The sequence below is a fragment of the Calypte anna genome, chromosome 3, assembly GCF_003957555.1.
Source record: "Calypte anna isolate BGI_N300 chromosome 3, bCalAnn1_v1.p, whole genome shotgun sequence".
Taxonomy (NCBI): domain Eukaryota; kingdom Metazoa; phylum Chordata; class Aves; order Apodiformes; family Trochilidae; genus Calypte; species Calypte anna.
Window position 1 is genome coordinate 47,825,850 of NC_044246.1, and position 26,063 is coordinate 47,851,912.

General features: G+C 39.3%; 1 protein-coding gene across 4 annotated transcripts in view; it reads right to left on the bottom strand.

Moving 5' to 3' along the window:
* VRK2 (VRK serine/threonine kinase 2) overlaps window positions 1-25,457 on the bottom strand; it is a 46,274-nt gene extending 20,817 nt beyond the window's left edge. For 3 of the 4 annotated variants that reach the window (XM_030447175.1, XM_030447174.1, XM_030447176.1), the window contains exons 1-8: window positions 25,246-25,457; window positions 24,855-24,995; window positions 14,364-14,419; window positions 13,804-13,873; window positions 12,908-12,995; window positions 12,675-12,783; window positions 11,149-11,241; window positions 1,156-1,288 (exon numbers count right to left, since the gene is read on the bottom strand). In XM_030447175.1, the coding sequence (XP_030303035.1) occupies window positions 1,156-1,288; window positions 11,149-11,241; window positions 12,675-12,783; window positions 12,908-12,995; window positions 13,804-13,873; window positions 14,364-14,419; window positions 24,855-24,990 (685 nt within the window). In that variant the 5' untranslated portion in view covers window positions 24,991-24,995; window positions 25,246-25,457. The remainder of the gene's footprint in view (window positions 1-1,155; window positions 1,289-11,148; window positions 11,242-12,674; window positions 12,784-12,907; window positions 12,996-13,803; window positions 13,874-14,363; window positions 14,420-24,854; window positions 24,996-25,245) is intronic. The other variant, XM_030447177.1, reaches the window with a different exon arrangement.
* Between the last annotated feature and the right edge of the window lie 606 nt (window positions 25,458-26,063).

Below are 26,063 nucleotides of genomic sequence, written 5' to 3' on the forward strand. Positions count from 1 at the left end.
AAAACTCATTAGAAAGTATTAGTTTAAGGTAACAGTTCAGCAGCTATTAACAAGCACAAATTTCTACATTTATCGCTTGTGACACTATGATCCCAGCAAAGCTGGCAGCAGAAAACCAGTCCTTTTATTTCAGAAGATCTTGGGGTTGGGGGTGGGGGAGAAAGAAGAGAACAGAGGAAAGAAAAGTTAACAAAAACAGTGTTTCATAGCAAGAGTCAAAGTTTTTCAATAATCACCATTTTTTTCACTAGCATAACATTAGAATTGACTTTTTGTCTTGCTGACATAGCAACTAAGAAAGTTGTGTTGCATTGACCATATTGATTGTGAACAATGCAGCCATCAGTGGGACTTTGCACCATATATTTTCGATATTGACCTCCCATTCCCTTTTCCATGCCTCTATGGGTCTGCTATTGGATTTGGACTGCAGTGTAATAAACAGCTAAGGTTTAATTAATGGTAAATGAATACAAGACATAGGTTATGACTTTAACTAATTAGGGAATTGTTGAATTAAGTCTGCCTTGGAATGCAAGGCAGTACAATCAATATCCAATAAAAGGAGTATGTATGTAATTTACCTGCAAATGTGTTTCCAATACCATCAAAGTGAGTTTAAATAAGTAAGATATATGAAAGGCTACTGGAAAAAGATTTCAAAAAGTTAACACTTTATGGCTTCAAAATAGGTTTTTCTCCTTGCAGAAGGAATGTCATCTTGAAATATCCTCTCATAACACAGATGGTGACACTCAGACACAGCTCTCCCTAAAGGACAGTGCAGGCTCGAAACATTTTTCCTTGACAAAGCAACATTACCAAATATTGCCACTGCCAGACTACAGAGCACAGCAAACACAAACCAGTACTCCCAGCATGAACCCATCAACATTAATGGCAAGCTCTTCTTAGGGCATCTTGGTTCACCTTCCAGTACTGCATGTGCAGCAGCCTTTCAGCTTTAACTGTGCTGCCCTCCTTCCCTCCCCAGCCCTGGAGAAGCATTCCCAGGTACAAGAGGAGGTCATCACACAAGGGTCTGATCAACCCTCAGCAATCCCCAAGACTACTTCTACTGTATACATCAGCTCACACTGCCTGATTACTCATTCTGTAATCACGCCTCTGAAATAAAAAAAGAAAGAAACCTACCTACTCCCTTGTGGGCATCTACGCTGGTAAACTCTATTGTCCCATTATGGCCCTTCCTAGGATTTTCCTGATACTGTTTGTGGTTCCCATTGGGACAATATCTGTAGGAAAGTCCATAATCTGCAAGATAAACCTGGAAGACATGAACAGACAAGTGAATAATGCTTTTGTCCTTTGAAAGTATAACCTTTATAATTAAGTCTTAAGAAACTGATAGGTTAAGGACAACCTTAGATCTAAATTTTATTAAACCAAATGGTGCCTCAGGATAAAATATGTACAACTGGGGGCTATAACAGCTGCCCTCCCCATTTAAATCCTTCTACTGCTATACACTCTTATCTTACTTCAGAGTCAAGCAGAATTTCATTCTTTTTATTTTGTTCCTAAGCTCTCATACCTCCAGGTGGGCATCTAGACATCATAAAATGCAATATACCTTTTATGTGCCCTCAAACTTTCCATCAGCTGAGACTGTGGAATTTCATAACAGCAGTGACACTAAAAAGCCAGAGGAAGTGAGAAGCAGCAGGTTCCCTCCACCAGGCTGGACTCAGAGCTCCAGCACTTACAGGTACCATGACCACAGGGCTGCTGAGCATTACCCTAACTGTAGTCTCATCTCTTTCAGTGTCATGGACAGTAACTTTGTACTGGCAACAACTATTAAAACATACAGTGTAAAAGAAAACAAAGCAAAACAAACTAACCACCCATTCTAAACCCAGAAAACAATCTTAGTAAATCACTCCCAAATTTATACTAAATTTTTAAAAGGCACAGAGCCAGACTTCACTCTAAGTTACTCTGAAGCAGATCCATGGAGTTACATCAGAGTAGGGAAAAAATTTTGGGCCCCATTCTGTGTAGTGCAGCAAGATGATGCACTCTGCCACGTTCACCTTTCCATCCTGGCACAAATGTTTCTTATTTTCCAAAATGCTTCACTATAGTTCCTAAATAACCAGAGGGAGGAAGCCCCATAGTTCTGAATGACAAATCTGGGAGATGCATTTGCATATTCTTGAGTCCTACCTGAGAAAGTATTAACTGACTTTAAAGTCAAGTGTTGCTCACTTTTACAGTATTTGAAGCTGAAAACAGAACAGCTCAGGAGAGCTGAATTTTACTTTCTGTTCTTCTGCTGCCTGTCAAGATAAACACAAATGTGCCATTTGGCTCCTATGCCTCTTTTTCCCTATAAGAATAGTACACACAGCACTGCATCCATGTCAATCCTGCCACGCACATAATTTAGATTAAGGGTACTAGTCCAGTCTATGAAGTTCAGATTAACATGGTTCTACCCTCCAACAGGGGTGGACTTAATACATGCACATGGTCAATTACTGCAGTGCAGCTGACAAGTAGTAACTTGTTGAAAGCAGCTGGAATTTAATCACAATCTGTCCACCCCACAATATCCCATAGGTTATTTTCTCACTCTGTCATTTTCACACTCCCACCTGGCCTTTGCCCCTTACATTGACCAGTTCTCACATTAGGTAATTGCTTTTTTAATAAATATCCAAGTTGGTACTTTCACTTAAAAAATAATAAAAATATAACAGACTGCTATTATATTGCCAATGGAAGTGATCTCTGGGGCAAAAGCCAAGCCATCTGAAGGCACAGAGATCGTTTCTACTGAATCATATTACATTACAGAGAAAAATCTTTCCTTATTTGAATCTTAGTTTTGTTTCCTCTTTAGCTAAAAAAATAGTTTATCCTATAAAGTCTAAAATAAACTTTTCTGGCACTCACTCGTAATTTAATTATGTCACTCCTGGTAGAGGAAAAAGAAACAAGAAAAACCCTCACAAAAACTTAACGCATTATTGTGTAGCACATTTTGCTGAGCTACTGATTCCTGTTTGTGCTCCAGGCAGTTTCAAATCCTGGGATGGCTGGTCTCCTGGTTTTACTGTTTCTGCTGCAGGATCTGTGCTTATTTGGAGCGTGTAAACTTGGCTGCAGCACTCACTTCCTGCAGGGTGATGGCTTTTAAGATTACCGATGACACTTTTCACCTGACAGACTATACAAATGGTGATACAAGATTAAAGACCGTAGGCATGTTTAGAAAAATCTGGGACAGGGCATAAACTTTGTTGGGCTGACCGATTTGAGTTTCTCTTGCATCCATTCTCCACGGTATTCCTGTTGCTTTGGTACCTGTCCTAATTAAGCCCAGTCAGTTTGAAAGAACTAATTTAAACTACACTAATGCCAAGTTTTGTGAGCCTTCTGTATCCTTTGCAGGCTGGGAAGGAGAGTAGACTAGTAGGTGACCTAAGTGGGACATCTTGGATTTTGTCTGATGAGATTTCTGATATCTATGGTTGCCCAGATACAATAAGTGGAAATACAGAGATGATTTCTACCTTTAATAATTTTGGCTATGCCTTATATTAAAATGAGAATTGGACTGTTAGGGAAAAAAAAAAAAAATGCATCTCTGCCAGGTTTCTGGTTCTGCCTGGACTAGGTTCTGTCTGCTAGCTTATGTGATAGACTCTCCCATCTGGCAGTCCAGCGTGGGTGGTCTTTCACACTGTCTTAACAGGACATCTAGAAAGTAGCCACAACAATTTGCTAGTCAAACTTGAACTACATAAGAGAAGTCACTAGTTAGCCAACAGATAAATCACAGGAACTATGTGCTCTTAATCCATTTTTAAGCAACAGATTTTCTTATAATACCTTCACTAGTAGTATCAGCAGAGCAGTTTTAAATTTGCACTGAAAAACCCCTCTAGAAAAGTAGCCTTAGTTTATCCTGTCTTGACTGATGCTCACAAGAAGCAACCACTTCTTAAATCCACTCAAATGCAATTGCAACATCTATGATTGCACCAGTTTGTTCCAGAAGCCGGTCATAAGTGTCATTGCTTAGCTTGCTTCTAGTTGATACATTTACCACTTCCTCAACTTTCACACCAGACTTTTCCACATACAAGCAACCAATGCTAGCCCCTAAAGACAAAGCCTCTTGGCCATCGACAAAAATCAATCCCCTTCACCCTGCATGAAACCAGCGCTGCACAGTTAACAACCTTGCCACAACCATGATCAGAATGGCTGCATTATTTTAAATTATCATTAATTTCATTTCATCAATTCTCATTATAACCCTTTCATCATTAAAAAGATATATAGTTCTTTATAGCTGTCACTTTTTGACAACGTAACACAACTTGTCCTTCCAAATTTGCTCAGAGGATGGTGGCTAGAGGAAGTTAGCAAATAGGTAGGCAAGTTAAGGGTTTTTTTAAGGACATATGGGTATGAAACAAGGATATTATTAAAAAATACCAAAAACAACGTCAGTGTTACTATGTGCTTCATACACTAAATGTTTTTCATCTGCATGCTTTTTTTTTAGGAACAAATTAGAAGAACAAAGCATATGCAAAGATAAACAAGACACTTGAAAGGTAACAAACATAATGAAGGTGCAACAGTAGCATAAGCCTAGAACAGTTGGCTTTAGCTGTGTTACCTTGTAACTCTCCTTCCCCCACATTTATTTACTATAACTCTTGGTGTTATTGAAGTTTCTTTTTTTTTCACTGAGTGCATTCTGCCCTAGATTCAGCAGCGCTTAACACAGTCTGTTACTAATAGATTTTGTTATAGATTGGGAGTCAGATTTCTGAAGTCTTTGCACTTAATTTCATTCAAACATGAACGTGCCCATCTTATTCAAGCACAGCCACACATGTACAAATAATGAGTCATGTGCACAAGTGTCCAGCCACAGACTTGGCAGTCCTCTTGTCCTTTCTGTGAGAGACTCACAGTGCTTTATATCTGAAGCACTAAATACCTACTAAACTTATAAAATTCTTACAAGTTGTATATGTTATGATAGATAACTGAGCTTGTCTGGGAAGCCATAAGCCTGGCACTTTGGATTCTCATAGTAATCTCCTTATATTGAAGTACGCATAGAAGATTTATTGCTGAAAGGGTGAGAATACACTAATTTTCTTCCCAATGGTTCCATTACAAGGCTCATATAATGTGCTCTAAATAATTAAGTAGATACCTACTCATGAGGCAGATTGGTTGCTAATGACCATAGTGCTGTCAACTTCAGTTGGACTCTACACTACGAAAAGGCTAAAGATGGACTGAAGTCCATCATGGGGCAGGAAGTCTGAAGTCTAGTAACTGGAACAGAAATCAGAAATACCATCTTTCAGGGAAAGGAAAGGGAAAAAAGGTAAAAAAAAAGGGGGGGGAAAAGGTAAAAAAAAGGGGGGGAAAAGGTAAAAAAAAAGCGGGGGAAAAGGGGGGGGAAAAGGGGGGGGAAAAGGGGGGGGAAAAGGGGGGGAAAAGGGGGGGGAAAGGGGGGGGGAAAAGGGGGGGAAAAGGGGGGGAAAAGGGGGGGGAAAAGGGGGGAAAGGGGGGGAAAAGGGGGGGGAAAAGGGGGGGAAAAGGGGGGGAAAAGGGGGGGAAAGGGGGGGAAAGGGGGGGAAAGGGGGGGGAAAGGGGGGGAAAGGGGGGGGAAAGGGGGGAAAGGGGGGGGAAAGGGGGGGAAAGGGGGGGGAAAGGGGGGGGAAAGGGGGGGAAAAGGGGGGAAAAGGGGGGAAAAGGGGGGAAAAGGGGGAAAAGGGGGGAAAAGGGGGGGAAAGGGGGGGAAAAGGGGGGGAAAAAGGGGGGGCAATGAGGGGGGGCAAAGGGGGCAGGAGGGGGCAAGAGGGGGGCAAGAGGGGGGGCAAGAGGGGGGGAAGGAGGGGGGGCAAGAGGGGGAAGAGGGGGGGAAGGGGGGGGGAAGAGGGGGGGAAGAGGGGGGGGAAGAGGGGGGGAAAGGGGGGGGAAGAGGGGAAGAGGGGGGGAAGAGGGGGAAGAGGGGGAAGAGGGGAAGAGGGGGAAGAGGGGGAAGAGGGGGGGAAGAGGGGGAAGAGGGGGAAGAGGGGAAGAGGGGGAAGAGGGGGAAGAGGGGGAAGCAGGGGGGAAAAGGGGGAAAAGGGGGAAAAGGGGGAAAAGGGGAAAAGGGGGAAAAGGGGGAAAAGGGGGAAAAGGGGGAAAAGGGGGAAAAGGGGGAAAAGGGGGAAAAGAAAAAAAGGAAAGAAAAAAAGGAAAGAAAAAAAGGAAAGAAAAAAAAGGAAAGAAAAAAAGGAAAGAAAAAAACAGGAAAGAAAAAAACAGGAAAGAAAAAAACAGGAAAGAAAAAAACAGGAAAGAAAAAAACAGGAAAGAAAAAAACAGGAAAGAAAAAAACAGGAAAGAAAAAAACAGGAAAGAAAAAAACAGGAAAGAAAAACAGGAAAGAAAAACAGGAAAGAAAAACAGGAAAGAAAAACAGGAAAGAAAAACAGGAAAGAAAAACAGGAAAGAAAAAAAGGGAAAGAAAAAGGGAAAGAAAAAAGGGAAAGAAAAAAAGGGAAAGAAAAAAGGGAAAGAAAAAAGGGAAAGAAAAAAAGGGAAAGAAAAAAAGGGAAAGAAAAAGAGAAAAAAGGGAAAGAAAAAAAGGGAAAGAAAAAAAGGGAAAGAAAAAAAGGGAAAGAAAAAAAGGGAAAGAAAAAAAGGGAAAGAAAAAAAGGGAAAGAAAAAGAGGCAAAAAGGAAAAAAAAAGGGAAAAAAAAAAATAAAAAAAAAAGAAACCGAGGAGGGAAGGAAAGAAGGTTAAACAAAGGAGAGTGGGGAAGAAACCTCCTGTGACTTGTCAGCAGCAAGTCCCAATGCTGGAATCAACTGAACTCCAAGATATCTTGGCCATTACTCCAAAAAAGAAACCACTGTAAGCAGATCCAAGCAAATGAAGCAGTAGAACTGACAAAAGAAAATTAAGGCCATCTGTCTGTGAAGCTACAGCTCAGATTAGGGGCACAGCCAGTATCCACGAGTTAAATAGATGTTTCTGTACAGTATCTCTGCATACTGTATTCTTCCTAAAAACAAGTGAAGGAGAACAGGAGAGACTTTCCTTTTACTCCGTTCACCTGCTCTTCAGCAAACTCGTCACACTGAATTAAAGAGCAGGAATCAAAATGATTTACCTCACAATGAAAAATGGCTTTGAGTTGGAATTGTTTTCATGCATGTTTTTCCCATACGATCAATGTGTGAGCTCTCTATCTTCTATCTCTGGTCCACAAAATTAACATTTTGAAACAATTTTATATTCTTTTTTCCTTTTCAGTTAGGGTTATCTATGATAATCAGATCTGAGAGTTTTATTCTGTAACTTGTCTAAGAAATGCTTAAAATCCAAATCAGAACAGAGGTGCAAATACAAATAAAATTTACAGCAACCTCCAGTACAGCCTGGAGTTTGACACACTGCAGAATGTCTCCCCATAAATCCTACAAGAAAAAAAAAAAAAAAGAAAAACACTACAAGGTAATTGTTTTGAAGAGACATTCCTTCCTAGCCTTATTTCATTCCTTAAAAACTCTAATTTTAAGTTCTTGCCTGGTGAACACTTAACCCTTTTAATAGTATCACAATTTAAACAAGTTTAATGGATTTCAATTTATCTTTTAGAGTCTGTATGAATAACGCTTATTCTGCTTTATCATAAAACAGCTGCTGCTATGTACTGAATTGTCTTTAACTTGCTGCAATACTGAGCCAGTGCTTCACTTGGTCTGCAATTTATAGGTCTGATCACTTCAAGCTCTCTTTCAGGCCTCCCTGAGATTCATGGGCTGCATACTTCCCCCAGTCCATCACTCCTGTTCCGTCAGTCATTGTGCTGGGTCTGTGTCAGAAACATATTGACTGGAGAATTGATCTTTTGACCTGTAACTCACTGAATGGCCTCGCTCCCTTCTACTGAATAGATCTGCAGCCAGCTGCTCTTTGAGGTCAGTTGATTCTGATCTTCTAACCATTTCTAAACATCATTTGGAGGTCACAGAGGGACAGGACCTTTCCTTTATTTGTTTCTCTGCCTTGCCACTGAAGCCAGGGGATAGTAGTATGGATTTCAGATGTTCTTCCAAAAAGAGGACTATAATATTTACTGGCTGTGGTGTAAATTTACCAGGTCAATTTACAGAAGAGAGTGCAGCAGCAGAAAGTCTAACATAGAAAAATTAACTTTTTCGGAACTGCAGGAAGTCAGTCACAAATTCAAATGTAACAGTACACATAAACAGCTGCTAAATGACAAATGCAAAGTTGAGTAAAAAGGTACCCATTCTTTGCTTGAAAAGATTTCTATCTCCTCACCAAAACAGAATATGGAAATACATTTTGAATATATATATACATATATATATATGTGTGTGTGTGTGTGTGTATCTATATTAGATACAGGTTTCTTTAAAAATAATGTCCAGAAATAAAGAATATTTCCAATTATTTTATCTTAAAATCCTAGACCCTAAAGAAAAAGGATCAACTTGCATATAGTCCTTAAAAAAATAAAGAAAAAAAAAGGAAAAAAAAATTAAAAAAAAAATCACAACAGGAGTTGCTAGGTCATATAGCTTTATTATGCCAACTCCCCCTGAAGCTGTAGGCATCAGCTTGTATTCATGAGTTTGAGTTTGATCACTTTACCTCCCAGTTCCCTTGTTTTTAAAAAGCAAGACCAAGGCCATCTTAGCTATACCCCATTTCACAGAGATAGAAGGCTAAGAAAAACACTTCATAGGCATTTAGAACAAATAACAGTGTCCAAGTTTTTATCTGAAGTGTCTAAGGTTAGTACAAGACTGCAAAATTAAAATACAGCACCTCCAACAATGGTTTAGAAGTTCCAGGACAGGCTATTCCATACTGCAGTCATGTTCAGTCAGTAGTAATGCTCCACAGAACTTCAAAAAATACTTTTTTTGGTAAATAAATAATACATTCAGTTCAACAACATGTTATAAAGACTATAAAGGCTACCACAACATCATGATGTCTCGCACAGAAACTGGACACCCTTGGAATAGGAAGAAGCAACTTCCATGGCAAAATGACATGCAAATTACCAGAACATGCAAAGAGCTGGGACATGACAAATGCAAAATCATCTGTGCAAGTACACATGCACAGTTCTGAACACAGAATTTCTGTGAGGATATTTCATATTACTGCTCCTAACTCAGGTAAAGAACATCGATTCAAGTATGGAGGCAGACAGCACACCAGAGTAAATTCAAGGGGAGGATATTCAGTTACATGACATATGCACATCTCCCAATTTGAAAATTTTAGATCTAGTGTTGGTGAGATGATTCCTTCTTTCCACAGCACATACATGCTTCAGAATATAGGACAAGCTCTGTCTGGAAAATAAGTTTATTTCACCAGAAACAGTCCCATGAAGCCATCTGCCCTGCTCCGTAAGCTAAATATAGTACATGTTACCTTATACACAATTAGAAATAATAATTGATGTCTACGTGGCTCCAGAATGGCTACCAGGGCTTCAGTGAATCCAGCAGACCTGTGGCCACTTGCATAATTTCTGGGGCCATGACTGCAAATTTTACCTGAATAATACCTGAACAGCCCTAAGTTTTCTTAAGCATACAGAAATGAAAGTTTAATTCATACCTTAAAAATGGAAGCAAATATTAGAAATTCTCTCCTGTTAGCTCTTCTGAATTAGAAAGTGAACTTTTTATAATGTTTTCTATAATTATTTCAGTGGAAAAGGAATTTTACTGAAAAAATCTAAACAAAACCTCATCAGTAAGATATACTTCGTGTGTGCTGAGCTAGGAGCTACAAAAATTGGAATACCTATTGATTTCTCTTATCTAATAAATATAACAACTTTTATTTCCACCTAAAACCTGTCTAGTAACTCACAATTTATTGGTGATGAATAACAATAACAAAAATGGTAATAAAATACTAGTAGCACCATCTTCATGCAGACAGCAGCAGAAACAAATCAGAATATCACCTTACAATCTGGCTAATTCAAAAGCAGCCAATCCAAGTCAGATACACATCTTAAATTTGTATTATTATTGTACATGGACACTTCCAAAATGATTTAAATGTTAAAAACAGTGGCATATTTTGCTGTCACAAAAATACACAGTAGCCAAGACAAAAGAAGTCGAGTTATGTTAATGGGATTGGGTAGCAGATCATTTTTCCTCTAAATAGCCTCCTCCTTTGGATTCGGCAAACTGGTAAACACCATAAACTGAGATTAGGTACTGGCTGCTACCACTGTCTAAAACCACATCTGTTTTAAACAGCCACGATAGTTGTCAAACTATGCATTTTAGAAAGCTGAAAAGTTTATTTTGAATTAACCGTTTAACTTGAAACCTGTAAAAAACCAGTTCAGTGGTTCAATCTCCAATGGCAAGTGAGCTATTTTGCAAGATCTGTTCCTTCACCACTGCAGCAGAAAACCAAAAATTGATAGAAAGCATTGCTAACAGCTGATTATATTCAAGTGAAGTTAGAGATGTACTTTCTTCCTAAATTTTTCCCAAGAAAACAATAGAATAATTAGATTTTAATATCCAAGGAAAAAACCAACAAACAGATGCCAGAAGAGCATGTAGAGTATGAAAGGATCAAAAGATTTGTTTCAAACCATCCCACCAAAACATTTCAATTTCAGTTCTGGTTTTAGGCTCTAGAGTATTAGAGAGAAGCATCCTTAATTCTACTCACTTGTTATACTAACTACAAGTAGGACACTAGTTAGCAGCATGGAAACACAATTCATGACAGTATTAGCCAGCTATACTTCCCCAAGAGTGAAAATAAGTTGTGCCATATCCTTAAACTCTACTAATATACTTAAAACTGGCACAGAATACCAATTAGGTCCTCAAACTTATTCTCTTGATTAGTTTACAGATCAGCAAAGCATAAAGGGAACAAAGCAGAGTTTTGTCCTGCTTCTCTCTCAAATCTTAAGCTCCAGAGTCACTCTCAGATCTGTGAGAGATGTGAATGTTCAGGCATAAACTTCTTACAATATACAAATTGTTAAAGCAGAATATACATAAAACTATTAGAGTTATACACTCATTGGAGTAGAAGTGTAGATAAGTAAACATGCTTACCTCATGTGGATTAGTGTACCCCAAAAGTAGATTTGCTGCTTTAATGTCACCATGAACATATTCATTTTCATGTATATATTCCAAAGTATCCAACTAGGAAAGGATTTAGAACAGAAATGATCACCATCATCATCTCCACTTTGCCCCTAACCCTACCACCAAATATTCCTCACTCAGACAATGAGATCAAGGACTACACAGACTGAACTGACAAATTAAAGTCAGTGAACAAGGACTTCAGACCCTCCACAGGGTCTGTTCCCACCACGTACAAAGCTGATGACAAATCAGAAACAGGCCACACTTTGCCATGAGTAGCCCTGTGTACCTACCTATGAGTATCAGCTACTAAGCTTACAAAGTAAGAATGAAACTAATAGCAGATAAAACAGTTGAGACCAACAAGCTCTTAAAAAGAACATTCAATCAATCCTGAAAGTTTGATCCTACCAATTATCACATAATGGGTGCATTTCATGTTACCACCACAGCCTCCATTTTATCATCCTTCTTTAGCACCTTAATGGGGTACAACAGCTCTAATTGAAATTTTAAAAGTTTGCACTTGGCAATTCGCATACAGGACATTCAGACAACCTCAGCCTGACTTTTGTAGAGCACAAAGAGTGTTAAAAGTTTGTCAATTATGCAACTGCAAAATCCCTTCACATTTTATTATCATCACAGATAATATTATTAAGGTTAAAAGGGAACTTTGGAGGTGTCCAGACTAAACCTTCTGCTTCACACAGGACAAATCTAAGTTACATTAGTTTGTACAAGAGATTGAACAGGCATGCTTTAAATGTCCCCAAGGAAGGACGTTTCACAGCTTCAGTGAGTCATCTGCCAGTGCCGACATTCCTTCTATGAAAATTTCCCTTTATATTCAGAGTTCCTTTTCCTGCATCTTGCAGCCATTGCTTCTACTCCATGCGCTGTGAAGCTCCATTCAGTAACAGAAGGCTTTCACAGCAAAACTGTATTACAAAGGAGCATGTAAAAAAATCTACTTTTAGTGTGTGCCAGTCTACACACATTTGAGAGCAAAACTGGTATTTGCCGACTAGCCTAAATCCTGGCTTCTACAATCAGCATGTTCTGCAAACACACTGAAAATTTTGCATTCAGGCATGCAATTGTGAACCTTGACAAATATGGATGTCTAATACAATACCCTTCAGACACTGAGGGAAAAAAAAAAAAATCAATACATGTTAAAGCACATGAGAACAGGCTTACATATTTCAGTCTAGCCACACATTCTGAAGTGTGTGGTCTGTGCTTTAACCTGTTTGAAAAAAATCTCGGTTTGACCCCAGAAACTTCCAGTTTGCAGAGCGTCCTGATGTTCAATTTAAAACTTTTTTCTTTTTAAATAAAGATGAAACATGAGAAAATACATAGCATCTACATGCCGAATTCTCAACTCAACAGCTACCTAAAGGAACTACGTTGAAAAGATAATTCTCTCGTTGAATTCAGCGAGTTCAAGAGATACCAATTTTCTTTGTCTGTCTACATACCAATCTTGCCCCAAGTTGCAAAACAGTCTCCTTCTTAAATCTGCTTCCACAATCTTCAAAGATTCTCTGAAGGTCTTTCCCAAGTCTCTCCATGACCATGAATCTATAGCTACCAGGAAATACACAAAATGGAGGAATCCTTTAAAAGAAGACTGCAAGTTTGTATGAATGTCCATTTTATTGAAAACAGATCTTCGGTCAACTTATGGTTTAATTACCATTCATCTTATTACCTTTTTCCTTTGTACTCAGCCAAGCCTGATCCCCAAAACACTGGAATTCCTAAACATCTTATCTTTTTGAGATTCATCCATTTTCTTACTGTAATAATAAAAATACAACATTGGGTTAAAGCTAGAGAATGTCAGTTTTAGTGTGGGTTAGTTTTGTTGGCTTTGTTTTGGCTACTAAGCCAAGACTCTGAATGAAACAATGAAATAAATAAGACTTGCCAGTTGGTGTAGTAAACAACTCGGGCCATAACTTTACCCTGAAGTTCTCTACATTCTCCAAAACAAGAAACCTTTTTATGTTGAAGGCAGTTAAACAATTACCAAAAGCTGAATAAATAATTAATTTAGAAGTTCTACTTTATTCAATAAAGAATGCTTCAACCCATCAAAAGCACATCTACCAGCATCCTAAACCACCTAAATTCTTCAGGACAGTTCCCATGGAAAAGAAAAAAAAAAATTCACACTCATGCTTAAATGTCTGCAGAATCAAGTGCCTTGATTACTACTAAATCCTGTGATGATTACAGACACTCTTAGATTGCACATGGAAATAGTTACCAGCAAAACATGGTCAAATTAATCTGTCAAGTAACTTTACTTCTCAATAGAGTTCTAAGGCTGGTCTGTCTCCCTCTGGAGTCCATTCATTGTTTTGCACTCTGAAGTGAGCACATAATTAATTTCACCAAATGAAATTCTGATTTCTTCTGATCAGAAAGGACAAGGACTACATCCAAGTAAAGAAACCTATAGCAAACTAAAACTACTAGGGTTAGTCCAGTGCATATGAAATGAGCCAGCTGTCAAGCTCTAAAGCAAAAGTTCTCATTAGAAGTAGTTAAACCCAAACTTGTCCTTAAATCTACCAGAATCAGAATCGATATATTACTTACTCTGCTCTTGTTTGGCAGCCCTCTGGTAGAACTTCAGTTCAGAAAATAAGGGGCCATTTTCAAGATATTCCTATTGAGAAATAAATAAACTTAGTATTGTAAAATGCATTAGAAATACAACAGTTTCTAAAGTAAAGTGTATGAGAAATACAGACTGGGTAAAACCCTATTTTATGCCCACCTTCCATATATTGTGTCACCTGAAATGCGATTTTAATAAGAAAATAAAAAGAAAAGTTGTTTATGAAAATGTATCGTCAAACAAGATAGATTCTTCAGGAATCATTTAAGACATTATTTTCAGAAATATTGTAGATGAGGTATGTTAAAGTTCATAGTAATCAAGGAAAGGAAAGAACTAAGTCAAGGAATTACTGTGTGCCATGGGAATGCCAAATATACCCCAAGGCAGGAAAAGTATTTCAAGACATAAAAAACTGGAGGTAAAAAACAAAAGCCACAAGCACACAACACAGACCTAATGCTGAAAATAAGGATAGACAATTAAGAGAAAGAGCTGCATATAAGTTAACAGTTTAGAAAGGATATCTATACATTACCACTTTAATTACATGCCCTGCATCATCTTCTACAGGAACATGAGTTTGAGGGGAAGCTGCAAAATGAGAGGAGATAAGGATCAACCTGTATGCAACAAAATACAGTTGCAAAAAAAGACCGAGCTAACATTTCATAGAGTGACCAAAAAATACATGACAAAGACCCCCAACATTTTGCCTGAATTCCTGCTTTTAAAGGTCAAAATTTTTCCAAGTTCAAAGAAAAATAAAGCACAACCAACACACACACAGAGAAATTATTTATAATCAACAGCAGAGAAGCAATTTAACCCACATTTTCGGAACTCTCTCCCTCAATGCTAATTAAGGAGTAAGCAGGATGTCCCCATTGCACGTTTGCACCACAATGAGGTATTCCATTATAACAGGCTATGTTTAAGTCATTGCAGTCAATTGGATAACCTCTGTATTTGGTTGCTGTCAATCTGCTGTCGTGACAAAGACACCACTTAAAAGTTATGACCTACATTATGCCTCTAGACAGGATTGTCTGCTTTCCTCTACCACAAATTAATTTCATCCTAGAGCCTTGATTTCTATTCTGACATTATTTAGACACTGGCCTAAGTTAGGGATAGCACAGCCACCACCTGCCTAAAGGAGAGATGAGGGATTGTGCCTCTTAGTGCAAGTAGAGATTTCAAAACAATAATTGACCACATGTGCCAATTACAGCCCAGGAGACAGAACCTCTCTGCACAGACAATGCAATCCTATTTTCTTCTGACCCTGAGAGAACTATCAGTTCTCTCTGATACTACTGAAGCTCCATGGAGCTACACTGGGATTAAAATTTAATGAGACTAAATCATCTTTTAGAAATAACACTAAAAAAAAAATAAAAAGAATACAGTTCCTAGGAAATAAGTGTCCCTTTCAAACTTCTTACAATGATCAAATACCAACAACAGTTCAGGTGTGAAACACTTCAACTATCAGCACACACAAAAATAGACTACTTTTATCCGCATAATAAAAATCAAGTAAACTTTGATCTAATCAAACCATCCAAGCTTACAGTTTTTGATGGTCAGGGCATAAAGATATTTTTACAAAGAAGATACTCCTTCAGCTGCCATATTCCTTCAATTCTATTCAGCATCTGGGCTGAAACTGGCAGCACACACACCCCAAACACCGGCAGGGTCCCCACTGCCTTCTGCTTGACACGTCCTCATATGAATGCTTCTGTACTAATAACACATTAAGTTAAAATGACCAAATCCTAAAACAGAAGCTCAGGAAAATATGAGCTAGGCATAGACATAGTGGTCACATTCAGAACACTAGGAAGGAAATTTTGGTAAACTTTGTTGTTACCATATTATTGTACTGAACTGGAAATTAAGACACAGGAGCTTAAGTCTTTAACTTTCTTTGCCACATGTAGACTACGCATTAACAGCTGGAGCTGTCAGTTTAAAGGAACACAATCCATTTGTTTTCATTGTATTCAACAATGTCAAAATAATCAAACAGAATAAGATGTGCCCCACTACTAACACACCGAAAAACCCATGTCTAAGAAAAGGTATTTTAATATGAAGTTACTTAATAGAGGTTTGATACATATACAGAAGGATGAAATGTAAAATGTATTTGAAAGAGTCTGATCTAACTTCCCCATAGACATCTTGACATTTTGTAAACAGGCCCCATTCGTGGTAATCTGGGAAAGACAGTAACAGCTGTCAGGGTAATGAAGAAGAGCAATTAACCAAAGGTAGCCCAGCAAAAAAGGCCTAACCCCCATGGTTGTTACAGTGTGCTAGTGTGGATGCTTTTTGGAGTCATATCTATGAAAATTAAAACCAAAACTAACTGGCAATTGTTACAACGTGAAAAGGGAGAAGTCAGACAAAGCTCAACAAGATACAGGAACAGATGCTCCACAAAATGAGTAACATGACATTCAAATGCACAAAAGGAGAAATTGTATAGCTTTTACTGCACATACATGAAACAAGGCATAACAGGTATAGTGAATAATGTTTTAAGTTTTTTACATAGATAGTGTTTAGATAATAATCACAGACATACAAAGAAGCCAAAGCTGCATATGTACCTTTCATTATATCTTTTTCATTAACCATTCATATATCAGCCAGCAATATTCTAACTGCAGCTTACAAATCAGAGAGACTATTTTTTGTCCAGAAATATACATAAATGGTTTTTTAAAAACTGTCTCATTACTATGTATAGTAACTTAACAGACTGGAAAGGCTCCCAAGGTTTAACAAACAGTCTGATTACATACCTCATAGACCACCACCACATACTCTCCTGCGAGTTTAGCTCACAGTTAATTACTGTATACTCGTAATTAGCCATGTGCTAGCCTCGTTCTGTGTGGTAGCACATGGCTATTTATAATATTACAATCAGTTAAACGCTAGACTGCAGGACAGTAAGCAAAGACCCTGCAGGAGAGCAATGCTGATAGGCAGGAGGTCTCCGATGGCATTTAAGTACATATATAGTGTACCAGGAACACTATATGGCAAAATCATGTTTGCAAAGGATATCTTAAAATAGCATAACAAGTGTGAGAGTTCCCAATTAACAGTTTTTGGCGCTTTTATCAACTAGAGATGCAGAGATTCCTTGCATCTGGGGGGGAGGGGTGTTAATTTATGCACACAATCAAAACAATTGTCTGCATAATTGTTAACTGGGAACACTGGCACAAGATGAAGCTGGGTAGGGGGCTGTGGCTGTTTCCATTTTGTGCCAAGATGAGTCTCACAAAATATTTGCAAAGGGTAAAGGGCACAGCTCTATTTTCCTGTCCTCCCCTTCATCCCACAATCGCAGCTACCAAGCCAGCAAAAACACACAGGAGTTTAAAATACACCCTGAAATAAAGCAGTGCACTAAGATTCACATTCTTTGCCCTAATTTTCAAATGTTGTCCCTACACAGCACGGCAAATAACTCACCTCAAATCAACTCGCATCCAGAATTACCTAGTTTCACCCAGCCACAGCACTTATGGTCTTATCACCCACTCTAATCATGAATTTCATCCATTTGGTTGCTGAGTGCCACAACCTTAATTAATGTAGCTTTCTAAATGTTAATATGACATGGTAACAAAAGAGTGTTTCTGGATGAACTGCGATTTCCTACAACCACACAGCACAATTGAATGCAGTCTGACAAAGAAACGTGCCAATTTTATTTGCCAGTTCAAACGTGCTTGTTGTAGTTTTAGCAGTTAATTTGTGGCAGTCACATTTGGAATATGGTAAAATATTTTCAATGGCTCTCACAGAACCAGTTTTGTTGACAAAGTTTACACAGTGGAAAACAAAACAGCAATGATCTGGCAGTTTGAAAAAACATCCCTGCTCCTGTCCTCAGCTGGCGTCTCTGCCACTGTTGGATATTTTGAGGATATATTAGTTTAGGAAACAAAATCATTTTCAGAAGTTCTTGGGTTGCTATGATTTTATTTTTGCTTTGCATCATTGGTGAAACAATCCTGAAGAGTAACATTGTTGGCTTACATTTTTTGCAGAAATAAAAACTAAAAAATACCACCATACACAGTCTACCTATGGAAAAAACAAAAATATTCTAACCCCATTTAAGCCCAACAAAGAGCTGTTAAACTCAGTAGCAAACAAATGGGGGTGAGTGCTGCTGAGAGCATGTAACAACAAAAATTTATCCAAGTTGCAAGAATACAGTTACTAAAGCCAAAATGCACACAAATAAATAAAAAGTAGCAGCTGCTATTTAACACATGTATTTCTTGCATATGGAGGGTACTAAGGAAAGCATTTAAAGGAGAACAAAGCACATTCCTTCTCCCTATCTCCACAATATCCAATAGTTCCCAAGAACTGAAAAATTCAGTACTTGAAGGGTGTTTACAGACCATTTTTAAAGTAGTCTAAGGAAGATGTGCTGCTCTGCTCTGTTTTGCAGATAACTGCAAATGCCTTTGAGTTAAGAACATCCAGAACTGGTTGAAAATTTCGCTACATTTCTTACTCATCTTTCTTCGAAACCTTAATCTTGATTCACCAGAGCCAACGCCACTGTTTGACTTTCAAAGTTAATTACTCTAAGCTAGAATAGGTACGACACATTCTTTAACCCCAGGCAGAAAAGCTATGCATGGTCTGCCTGCTCTTACAGCACTCTCAGACAGGAGTCCAAGCCTCTAATATTTAAAACTTGATGCACAAACCGTTTTCTGGCAAGATTCTGCTCCAGCCCATCTGCTAGTTTGACATGGTGCCCACAAAGAAGATACTATGCCAGTTTCAGTGGGGTGCAGGTGCCAAAGATGGCTGAAGGGAGTGCCTCCATAAGGCAACAGGTGCCCTATCTTTCAGCCAAAGCTCTTTCTGTTCACATAAAACACTGCTCAGAAATAATATCTCCAACTTCAAAAAGAAATAATAATAAAACTTCCTCTCCTGACTTTCTAGTTTTACTTTGCATGCCACAGTCTCAGTCCCCAAGTAGAAGCTTTGCGAGATGAAGTAATGAAGAGCAAGACAACTGCTCCCAAATCACAAGTTTTTATGAAAAAGAAACAAAAAAAAACCCCCAAAAAACAAAACAAAAACCCCAAAAAACCCCAACCAAACCAAACAAACAAAAAACCAAACAAACAAAACAAAAAAATCTAAACTCAACACATTATGTGGGAGAACACTAAAGCGTAGTAGTAATGACTTCTGCAGACTTTGTAGCAGGCTTTAGACCACTGTGTAAAAGAGTTATACTTTCCAAGTTAAGACTTCTGGCCTACAAAGCACCAAAAAAGAAGGGAGAGGAAGATTCCAGAGTAAGCAATCACCATCAAGAACTCATCAAGGCAGGGAATATTTCCTCTTCAACAAATGAAGAGGGCTAATTCTGTACTATGTGGTCATCCCCAAGTAAACATCATGTAGCAAAATCAGGCTAAATTTACAGTTTAGACAGGGTGAAAAATTAGGTTATCTGCTTGCTCTATCTGTATTTCTACAGGTTAATATTAGCAACTAGAAAAAAAGACTCTTTCCTCAAGTCTTGCTTGTCTGCCAATGTAGTTATTTGCACACCAAGATTGTCACCTGCAGGTACAATGAGACCTTTGCTGAAATGCATTTTAACATCTGAAGGTTAAGGAAAATCCATTCTTAACCAGAGAGTTTGCTTGCTGGTGCTACTACAGGGGTTTGCTATTAATATACTTTTCCCCCGTGAGTTTATAAAAAAATGATGAACATGTATCTCTTAGCACCATTTTTACTATATCTGAATTCATTTGTTGCACTATAGTAAATATTTTCAGTGAAGTTAATTTCAACAACTGTTGAAATACTTCATTCCTCTAGAACCAATTCATTAAGCCATCTTCCTAACACAAACCAAGGAATATACAAGATGACAATGACACAGTGTGCTTCCATCAACACTTCTCTTCCCTGACACAAGTAAACCTCTACTCACAGCTATAAAAATCAGCCATGGAAATTACTCTTTCTGAAATAGAAACAACCCTTCTTTCACATCTCATCTTGATTTCCAGAACACCAAGCCTCACAATTCCAACAGAGGAGTGTAGTATGATCCACGCTTAAAAGCAGAAAAGACCATGACCACTCCTCCATATCTACAGCAGCAGCAGAGTTCCCTATACTGCTGGTATTAAAAGACAATATTCACCTATTCAGTCACTGTTTACTGCTCAAGCAGATATTCTTTGCCACTTCTTGAAAAATGGAAGGCAAAATATATAACAGAAAAGGATACTGTGCACACTATGGCAACAAATCTCCAAACAGAGCAGAATTATCACTGAGTCTAGCTTTCTTTATCAATATGTGCTTTCTTGGGCTTCCCATGTTGTAGCAACACATGAAAAAACAGCAACACAAATATCTGCTGCAAAGCCAGGTACAAAACAAAACTTCAAAACTTTTAAGTTTCCACTCACCACTTACAAAGTTTCATTATAATATACAAGTAAAACACAATTAAAAACATTTTCAATGTAATAAGTTCTAATGCAAAACACAATAAACTACATGTGTGTATAACTATATATAAAATATAAGTACTTTACAGAACCACATGCCTGCAAGTAGCTAGTGCTGCATACAGCAGACTTCACCATGACAGTAGAATCTTAACAAAACATTGTGTGACCTTTCAGCATTTAAATTTTCAGTCCAAATTGTGCATTAATAGAGTGCTTGCAGCAGGACTAGAGAATGATTTATATGAAGACAGGCGTTAATTACTGACTGTGATCAGGAAGACAAATGGGAGAATGTAAGGCTCCCAGTAGCACCTTCCTCAGCTATTCCTTAATTTTATAGTGTACTGCCACTGTTATCCACAGGGCTCCACCAACTAGCCATGAGACCAGTAATATGTCACTTTCTTCCCCAATTCTTTCCATGCTGCTTCCTGATATGGAAATGATACCAGTTCTGTCTGAAATGCCTGACAGCAAATCAGCACTAGTAATAAAAAAAATAAAATCAAACTTCCAACATACAACAGTATAGTTAATTCCAGCTTATGATCCACATTGCTCTTGCTACAACAAAAGCAATGTTTGAGAGATAATCTGCAGATGGTTTCTATTGCTTCTGGCACTACAGAAAGTTTTTCTCTTCAGAAGCACTGGGAGAAACCAGTATTTGTAAGCCTTCTGCTGATGGATTTTTTCTGGTTGATACAAAAATATAAAGGAAATCCAAGGGAAGAAACAAGTCAACAAAGAAACAGATGAGATGGCAAAGACAGGTAGAGAAAAAATAATTAGGAAACCAGGGAAACTATTTCTGAGGCAGGACAGAACTTGTAGATAGCAATAGCCTTCATATATACTATTAGAAGTTTAGAAGCCCTGCACATGAAGATATTATTTGCATCCTAGGGCTCAGGATCAGTAAATGGCTTTTAGCAGCTTTGATTTAGTGAACAGAACCTTCCACAGAATGCGTTCCTTGTAAATATATTTTGCAGAGATACTGTTAAATTTCTCAAGAACTTTGTTATAGATTAATGGAATATGGAGTACCCTCTTTAAAGGCAAATTAAGCTATTCCAACACACATCAAAATCTTTACACTGCTACTGTAAAAATACTTATTAAAAGTTATATTAAAAAAGATATAGCTGACAACATTAACCTTCACTTTTAATAAAAAGGATTGCGCTGTTCAGAGCCAGCAGGCAGTCAAATCTGCCTCCGCCTTCCTGTCTTGCCCACCTCTTTACAGTACTTTTTGGGTTAGCTTCTCACTAAAAACTAGTCTGAACAGCACAAAGAAAAAAGATGCCTCTTGGCACTAAGCATCCATCATCTACTTTACTTCCCTTGACTCTTGATTGTAGGATCAGGAGCAAGAGGAACTAAGCCTTTAGTTCAGTGCAACATGTAACATTTACTACACCTTAAAGAAGAGATTAAAGAAACACAAATACCACTACAGAAGTGGCAGCTGTATTCCTTCAGCCATGCTGTCACTTACAAAAACCCCACAGAATGGTAATACCAGGGGTCCCAGATTGTATTCTCATTCTCACCTATTCCACTGACTGCTTTCTACCTCAGTTCAGTGAGAGCCAAACTGCAACAAACACCACAATACATGAAATTACCTTGGTGGTCTGTGTGATCAGGCAGAAAAGTAATCAAATCTGCATGGAACTGACAGAATTCCATGTGCTTTACCACCCACAAGGTCCAGTGTGATTTGACAGCAACAGTAAATGACAGATCCACACTCTGAGCAACCCGGGAAGACAAAATGTTTCTATCTTATACATGGAAAACTACATCCACTACAACCCTGCTTTCTGTGCTGCATTCCCAGTTTCCTCAGTCCCCCCTTGCTGCAGGAGCATTCTGCAAGTTTGCCTTCCTTTCTTTTATCCTTGAACTGCAATATAAAAAGACACCTTAATTTCACTTCTTAGTTCATGCTAAGGTCTCTTTTGTTATGGTAACCTCTCATATGCTCTATGAACAGGATTTCTCAAACATAAACAATTGATGTCTCAAAGAAGGTCATTAATAAGTTATCAGGCATTTCAAAATGAAAAAGAACATAAATATTCTCAGTGCACTAACCTCTAATTCCTCTGTAACTGTGGTTAGTTAAAACACCTACCTTCCCCACAGGTTCAGTCTGCAGAACAGCTAGGTATGTATGAACTGTATGAAATTGAGGAAACCAAACCAGAAACAAGAGGAACCCACCAGATGCACTCCCAGCTCCTCACAGCAACGTAAGGATTCAAAGCAGTTCCTCCAGACAGCCTCAAACCATGTATTTGGGGAGGCAACTTCATACAGCAGACCATACCACATCTAGTCCAAAGCAAGTGAACCCTCAGCTTAAATACAGGGTAGGTGTAGGGCCACAGCCACTGTTACCATTTACTCATTCACTTCCATTACACCACATAACATGCAAACACACACGCAGCCTTAGCTTTCTCCAGGTTTTTCAGTGAACATGATTACTTTGCAGAAAAGTAGAAGCAGTGGCATCTGAAATCTTATTGCTTCATTTACACAGGCATTCAGTTTTACAAACTATGCCTTCCTTTTCATTCTAAAAACCGATCTATGCCTTCCCCCCCATCACCCAAAAGTTTCTGCACTCAAACCTGATGTCTAGATTCAACCTAAGTCCAGATGCAACAAGTAAAATTGTCAACTCTCCTATACTTTATAGTCACATATTGTTCTTCAGTAGCCGGAAGAACAATAAAACTGGGCAAGCACTTCAGAGAAGCAACATCTGACTATATATGGGACTATCAAAACATAAAATAACATACAAATCTTCTGATATCATTCAATTCTTTGTTATTAACCATAACAGACATGAGAAGAAAAGAAAGAGAGAACAGTGCAATATAAAATGATCCTCAGCAGCTGAAAGCAGACAATCACCATGAGATTGCCAGATAGATGTTACAAAGATCACAGTAAATCTGTCACCAGAGACCAGTGGCACAGAAGTGCCACATTTATGACTGGAAAGAGAAAACATGCTAACCCTTGTATAGAAAACACACACCTCTTCTCTCTACAGTAGGTGCCTGATGGTCCTTAATCTCCATGAAACCACAGTGAATCTAGCCCAGCTCACCATATTGGAAATAAATCCCCACATGCAGAACATCTTGTAGCTACTAAACACACAAAAATTGAGAAGGCACATGACATATAATGCCTGTTCTAATAAACATTTCTCTCATTATAAAGATCTGGAAATCATACTAAGCAGAAAGCTCATACTGCATAACAGCATACTATAACAGCATACAGATCTTTTTCTGACAAATCACTCAATATGAAGGAAACATCATTAAGAGATTTAAAAAAAACAAAAAACAAACAAACAAAAAACCACCAAACCCACAACAAAATTCAAACAAAATGCTACACAAGACTAGAAAATTATCAAAACTGTATTTTCCGTGGCAGAAAAAACACAAAAAGGACAAGCTTAAAAAATTAAGGTATAGCTAATGTATGCATTAGGGAATATATATTATGTTATATTATACAAGTTATGTACACAAGTGACTTGCCTATCACATTTTAAAATTTGATACTCCAAATACAGAGTTAACTTTAAACTTTAAAACTTAAAACTTTAAAGGATCATGTTTGGCTCCAATTACGATATATTAAGCTGCTTCTGGGTAAATCTTTACTGCTGTCCTAATACAAGCTCAATTTAGTCCCTATTAGTTACTGTGGACTAGTCTGCTTGTGTAAGTTTGTGGTGCAAAAAAACCAAAACCAACAAACTCAAAATATAGTCTTGAAAGTAAGATTTGCTCTTTCATAGAGACCAGAATGCAAAATGTTTTACAAGCTCCCTTTTAAAACCATGCATTCATTACAAAACAGACTGAGTGAAATGCAGCAGCTTCTTCTGAAGAAAATACAGAAATATATCTAAGCTGGAGAAAATCAAGAAGAGCATTTCCACCTCTAGTGAAAAACTTTTATTCAGTGGCAACACCCAGCTAACTATTGTTACTGTTACATTTCTCCTATGAAAACTGATTTAAACTTGGCCAGTGGACATTTCCAATAAACAAAAACCTGGAGTGCTCCAGAGCACAAAGCTAAGAGTGTCTCGTGAAAGCATCAAAATTACTTTGAAGAGAGAGCATTGACTGGCAGTGTTCTTCAGCAGTCATTGACAGAAGCAGCATCTTACCGACCCTATACAACCTCCAAAGAAAAGTGCAGTAGGAGCCAGCAAACTGGGCTGGTTGGCCTATGGAGAGCACACTGTATCATCAGCAACACTTCTGAACAAGGACACCCAGCAGCTGCTGAGAGGAAGAAAAGCACAGCCCAACACAGATGAGCACCAGCCTATAAATAAGTCAATTTTTCTAAACCCATTCTGTCTTACCTAAGAAAGTTACGGAGAAATTTACAAGTCACCCTCCTAATTACCACAGGCATTTTACCTAAATAGATCAAGCCAAATCCTCCCTGACCGAGCTGACTGCCCAGCCGCCAGACTTTTCCTTCGGTGTCTTTCAGGATCATGTCTCTCGGAAGAGGAAGGGGCAGCTTGCCTCTCCCGCGCCCCTTCGGCGGCATCGCACCTTGACAGGACGGAAATGAAAGAAGTTGACTTTTATCAGAAGAAACCAGAACTCCCGACCTCCTCCCCTTCACAGCCACCGAGCCGGGGCCCAGCTCTCCACGGCCCCCCCCACCCACCCCAGGGCCTTTCAGCTGCGCGGCAGCCGGGGCAGCTGGCTGGCAGCGGCCTCCCCTCCGACAGCCGATGGGGCAGGGGGGAGTCAGACGGGCCCGTGCCGGTCTCTTCCTCCCTTTCCCTCCCACACCCACCTCCGCAGGACCCCCGCGGCCTCCTCCCGGCCCCGGCTCCAAACTTCTCAGCTGGGAACTTCCTGCAGGCCAGGCCCGGGCGAGCAGCGCCCACCCGTAACGGCGGCAGGAGGAGGCGGGACGCCGTCTTCCCGCGGCAGGCTCAGGGGCGGGGAAGAGGGGAAAACCAGGCCGGGCTCCCTCAGCCTCCCGGCCTCCCTCAGCGAGGCGGGGCGGGGCCCGGCGAGGTCCAGCACCCTCGACCTACGCACGAACTCGAGGTGACGCCCGCTCCCGGTAGTGAGGCGGGAGGGGATGGAGGGAGGAATGGAAGCTTAAGGAGGTGCACCCGGCTCCACTTGAGTCCCAGTCACTCCGATTCTTCCTCTTTTTAAATTGCACTTCGCCAGCGAGGAGTTTACTTTTCTTGTTACTGCACTTAAAGTGCTTTGGTGCGGGTAGAAATAGCTGACGAGACTGCTCCCTGCCTGAGGGGTGGGAAAAAAAATCGTCTTTGTTTCTCGAAGTTTTCTGGGTACAACAACGACTTCAAGAGCTCTAATGAACCCACACAGCTGCTGTAGTGCCACCACTCAGAACAACTCATTTACACCTCAGGTCTTCCTGACATAGGTGAAGGATCATTTCTGGACACAGAAAAATAGATTTGTACCCCAGACCAGCACGTGGTAGATCCTGCATTCACCTCAGGTGAGATGGCAGAGGTTTGGGCTGCCTAAGGTTTGGAAGTCAGCAGCAGCCCTGCACACAGTGGCCACCCCACAGGTTTGTTGGCCATTGCTCCAGGCATGTACAGAGAACAAGTGCAGCTGCCCCAG